At 37.4% G+C, this 5646-nt stretch overlaps 1 protein-coding gene across 2 annotated transcripts; it reads left to right on the plus strand.

Moving 5' to 3' along the window:
• Positions 1-1170: 1170 nt before the first annotated feature.
• LOC133741085 (uncharacterized) lies at positions 1171-5011 on the plus strand. 2 transcript variants are annotated; one of them, XM_062169024.1, is made up of 7 exons: positions 1171-1332; positions 1425-1451; positions 1541-1663; positions 2577-2820; positions 3000-3062; positions 3284-3370; positions 3724-5011. In XM_062169024.1, exons 1-7 carry the CDS (start codon positions 1277-1279, stop codon positions 4639-4641), a joined length of 1518 nt encoding a protein of 505 aa, XP_062025008.1. In that variant the 5' UTR covers positions 1171-1276; the 3' UTR covers positions 4642-5011. The 2 variants fall into 2 exon arrangements, with proteins under 2 accessions (XP_062025008.1, XP_062025009.1); XM_062169025.1 differs by having other exon boundaries at positions 3284-3334.
• Positions 5012-5646: the final 635 nt, after the last annotated feature.

Here is a 5646-nt window from a genome sequence, read left to right on the forward strand (position 1 = left end):
CTGAAACGATGAGTGTGGTTCCTGATGGATTAGGGGATTTGGCGCAGCAAGAAGAGAGGGTTTCGGTTAATCAGGGAAGAAGGCGGAAGAAGAAGACTGGATGCCCATATCTTTTTTTTTTTGGTAAACTGTGGGCAGAAGTTTGAGAAGGAAAGAAAAAAAGAAAAAAAAAAGTTTTAGTATCTTGTAAAAAACGTCTATTGAAGGGAAATAGAGGTCTATTAAGGGTCTGTTGGAGGCAATAAAAGGCTATTGGGGGGGCAATAGACGGCTATTAGAGGCCAATAAATATTTTGAATTGTTGTAATATTCATTTTTTTTTTCCTTAATCAAAGTTTTATTTTTCTAATTTAGGGAGATTATTTCCCATTCCGGCCACTGAAAGGTCTATTTAGGGGCAATACAGGTCTATTGGGGGGCAATAGACGTTTTGAATTGATGTAATCTCCTCGTTTTTTTTTTCTTTAATCAAAGTTTATTTGTTTAAATTTAGGGAGATTAGTTCTCATTCTTATAACTGAAAGTTCTATTTGGGGACAATAGACATCTATTAGGGCAATAGAGGTTTATTGGGGGCAATAAACCTTTCCGACAACGTTTGAGATCTCTGACGACCTTTTTGTGGACATCTGGCGAGGTTTTTAGAGAAGTCTGGTGAGTGGTGCCCGGGGACCGTAATCCGGCGATTATTGGTCAGATTCCGGCGGCCGGTGACCAGACTCTAGCGAAGTCTCCAATAGGTTATCTCTCTCTTCCATTCTCTCTCTCTCTCTCTCTCTATGTAACAAAGGGATGAGGATAAAATAGTCTCAAAAATGAAAATAAAAACAAAAAAGAAAATTTAATGGGGTATTAGGAAAAACCTCCTTAGAGTGTTTTGGGTAAATAGATTCTCTCTCTCTCTCTATGTAACAAAGGGATGGGGATAAAATAGTCTCAAAAATAAAAATAAAAACAAAAAAGAAAATTTAATGGAGTATTAGGAAAGACTTCCTTAGAGTGTTTTGGGTAAAGGAGAATTAAAAAAATTTAACCCTAAAATTGAGATAAATGGACAAAAATCCATTCTATAGAATATACAAAACTTCATTCTCAAAAAAAAAAAAAAAAAAAGGAATTTACAAAACTTCGAAGTTCCATTTCCCCGCTGTACGAACACTAGCCTTTTGGTCAAATAAAAGAAAAAGTAAGGTCTTCTCCAAGTCTTTCAAATTCCGAGACGAGAATTTGATTCGACACTGCTGCCCATAACCATACGAAGACGCTGAAGCTCAAGATGGGCTTACTGGGTCTCGTTGGATTTGCGCTCCAATGCATTCATGTTCTTGCATGGTACGCTTTCTCTACGAAGATGAACACCTTGGTAAAGTTGAAAAAAAATTCTCATAATAACGATTTTGGTTTTGTTTATGATTTACTTGCAGGCCTCTCTTTGCTCTGGTCTATCCTCTGTGAGTCCCTCTCTGACTTAACAACTGTAATATTTAACTTATGATCATGATCATGATGATGGTGATTTGCCTGATCATTATTCTGACAGGTGTTCTTCCATTAGAGCAATCGAGACAGATTCCATTACAGATACTCACAAGATAAATACGTATTGGGTCGTCTTCTCATTGATCTTGCTATTTGAACATGCTTTTATGAAGCTCCTTGAATGGTACTTCTCTATTTTCTTTTGCTTTTTTATTGGGTATTTCTATTTTTGATTTCCCAATCAATGATAAATCACAAATTTTGGAGCCTTGTATAATGTAGGCAAGATAACTGTGTTGAAATCCTATTTGTAATGTGGACCGAAAGTTGTGAATTTTCCCCAAAATTTTTGCAATTGAATTGGTTATCGGTGCTTTTATTTCTAACTACATACTGAAAGAAATGGAAAAGTAGTAGTAAAATTTAAAGAGGAATCTTTAAACATTTCCTACCCATTACCAGAATCAATAGGAGAGAAAATTTTCACACTATGGCTGTACTTAAATGCTGGACATGTAGTGACAGGTATGGAATGTGGAGTTGGCATGACATATTCATTGTTTGTGGTGTAATCACGGAGAAACAGAGAATTTTTCTTCACTAAGGAACAGACAGTTTCACAAGTCATTTTGAAAGTAACATCAAGACGGATATGATATATGTACATGTGTTGTTATATTAGATAAAGCACGGTTCCTTGTTTCAGGAGAAATATTGATAACCATGGTTTGTTTAGAGGTAGATGATCCTCATGTGTAAAGAGTAGGATTACATGAATTTTCTGTTCTTTGTTGTTCTCTAATGCACTTCAAGCTTTTCTAATGGATGTAATATATCATTTCAGTTTCAAACTCAATGTCAAATCAATTTATGTGCATGCACCAATGTATATCTGTGAGGAAGCTTTCATTCTTTTTTCTTTTATCCAGATTTTTTTTTTTTTTTTTGCCCCAAAAAAAAGAGCTACTTAGTTTGATATCAGTCAGGTTTCCTTTATGACAAAGTGCTGAATCTTGTTACAATTTTTCAATGATCGCGATATGTAATATTTGTTTCATTAACTTTTGTTTCCTATTTTCCAATTCGATACCTGTCAGGTTCCTGCTCTGGCCATACATTAGGCTACTGATTGTCTTCTTTTTGGTGATGCCACATTTTGATGGTGCCTTATATGTCTATAAACACCTTATCTTTCCTTGCCTCTCCGTGGATCCCCAAATTGTTATCAACTTGTTCAACAAGCGGAAGGAGTCCCTTGCGAGAGATAACTTTCTCTCTGAGGTTGAGAGATATGTCAAGGAGAATGGACCTGAAGATTTGGAAAAATATATTGCTTGCAAGGTAAGCAGATCTTGTTACTTGTATCATTGTATTTATTCATTATGTACATGAATGCTTCAAAATTTGAAATCTGAGAAAACACAAATTCAGTTTTGGTCAGTAAGACTTTTGATGAAATCATTGTTAGAGGTTGATTACTAGCTCCTGACCTGGTGTCTCACTCCAATTTTTTGTTTCAGTCAACGAGGACAAATCTCAACGTAAAAGAGTTCAATGCAGTTTCATCCATGGATAATGAAGCGGTAGAATGCATAAGATCCCTGATGTGATTCATAGAGATTTCAATACAGTATTAGTCATTTTGAACTAGATGAATTGCCTTACAATCCCAAATGGCATAGGAAAGATTTTAGTTGTTGAATATGATCACTGATAAACCCTGAAAAATATGGCTTTCTTTTATTGCTTCTTCTGACTTAACTATTAAGTTGATGATTTGACCTTTCCTTGTCTTTTCTTGTAGTCAAAATCCATAACGCCAAATGGTGGACAGAATGATATCAAAGCTGTGCAGGTAATGGTGAAAAAGAAGGAAACAACTGCTAGCCAAGTAAGGTTTTGCATGTGGTAAAATCTTATAACTACATTGTTGGTTATAAATATGTTCATGGTATAAAGACTTGGCATTAGTTGCAATTCATTTACATAAGAAAAAAATAATGCTTCCAGTCACTTTGCTGAATCTTTGGTGATGGGGTTGCTTCTTATATTTCCTCCTAATGTGTCGCTGTCATTCTTTTCTCCAGACTTGTTACATGAATTTGGGTTTTACTCTTTATTTGGAATGTTTTGTTCATGTTTACATTCTTTATAGCAACAGAATTGTGTCCATTTTAAGAGTATAAATGAAATGAAAAAAAAAAAAAAAAAATCCGTTTGAACCTCGTTTCATTGCATTTGTAGGTTAGTCAGGCAGAGTCTAATCTCACTGTGAATGAAGATAAATTTTCTTCTAGGAAGACGAATGAAAAAGCCATTGAGGCTGCAGCCGACAGAGAAATTCTGAATACTCCACCTCCAAGGAAAGTCCAGAAGGAGTGGACCACAGTCAATCCGCTACCAACTCAAACTGATGCAACTTTTAATTCCCCTCTCGGTGATAATAAACACAAGGCTACATACGAGGCACTGAAGATAAAGAATGAGGGAGAGCCGAAGTTCACTGGGCCTGAAAACCGTACTGTTGCAGCCATGGAAATATATGAAAAGCCGGATGAAGTTGGAACAGCTATAGAAGATCCAGAGCCTCCTAAAGAAGTCCAGAAAGAGTGGACTTGTGCTCTCTGTCAGGTAACTACTGCATGTGAAAGAACTATGAATTCCCACCTGCAAGGGAGAAAACACAAGGCAGCATATGAGGCACTGAAAGCAGGGAACCAGGCATTTGTGCCCAAGATTGCCCCAGCTTCAACTGCAAAAACATCCAATCAACCAAATAAGGAGCCAGGAAAGAGTATTCGGAGCAGTGGATCAAAACAAAAAGTTACTGTAAATGAAAATGTGCAAGGCCAGAAAAATAGTAGTCCTGCTCCAATCACAAAGCACTATAAACCGAAAGAGCAGCTAGCAGATGGTGTATCCAGCAATGGCCAGAAAGGGAAAATTGCTATACACGTCGAGAAGGTACAAAGTCAACAACCAAAGCCAAATGAAGTTCCAAGGGTGAAGAGTTCTCCTATGCGGTGCGAAATTTGTGGCGTATGCTGTTCTGATGAGATTGACTTGATGTCTCATCTCAACGGAAAAAAACACAAGGAAAATGTGCAAGAGTACCTAATCAGGGTTGCAAGGATGAAAAAGCCTAGGGTCCTAGCTTTGTGATACCGAAACTGGTGAGTTTGACATTACTGGTGAGTTTGACATCTGTGAGCCCCCGAAAATTTTGTTTAATTTTTAGAAGGTATTTTTTGTCAATAAGATTTTCGCAAGGTGATTTAAGTGAAGAAATCGATTTTGGAAATTGTTTTGGTGTCGAGACCACCTACTGGGTCGACAATTTAAGTTTGGGCCAAAGTCCTTTCATTTGGGCCTGGAAGGTACTAAAGTTCATTGCAGCAAAAAGATCGCCGAAGCAAATTTGAAATGAGAACATTTTAACTTCGTACTTTTTCTTGTTATTTTAATTTGTCGCATAACGTATGAAATTACGTATTCGTAATGTACGAATGTATTCGAGATCAGATTAAGATTATGAGGCCATTAAAAGGATTAAGAAATTAGAGAAAATCCAATCTGGGTCTAGAAAAGTATTTTTTTTAAGTATCGAGGCTTAGGACAAGCCCGGAAAATTTTCCCGAAAGGATTCGGTGAAGTGTCGGAGAAATAAGGATGTTTGAAGATGTAATTTTCGGATTGGGCTTGAGGAAATTAAGAGAAAAAGAAAGTTGGAGCAGCCCAAGCCCACTTGGCCCAAAAGGAGGGGCGAATTAGACTTTTCACAATTAAATTTGGGAGAGGTATTTAAGGAACACGTCCCTCTCAAACCCTAGCCACTTCCCTCATTTTCCTTCAGCTCTCTCTCTCTCTACCCGAGACTCTCTCTCTCTAGACTCTCGCCGGAAATCGCCGCCGCCGCCTAGCCGCCGCCGGTCGCCGCCGTCGCCGGAATCCGGATTTCAACCAAAATTTCCAGATTTTCTCCTCTTCCTTCCCTCTTTCCATTTCTCCAACCAAAATCATGAAATTTAGCCATTTAATCCTCCAAAAACCCTAGAACCCGAAGCTAAAATTGGGGCTTTTGTGATTTCTTCTTTCCAAGCTCAAATCAAGGTATTTTCCATCCTAATCTAGCCTATATTCCTTCGATCTATACATCTTTCTTCCTAA

This window comes from Rosa rugosa, chromosome 3, assembly GCF_958449725.1.
Source record: "Rosa rugosa chromosome 3, drRosRugo1.1, whole genome shotgun sequence".
Lineage (NCBI taxonomy): Eukaryota > Viridiplantae > Streptophyta > Magnoliopsida > Rosales > Rosaceae > Rosa > Rosa rugosa.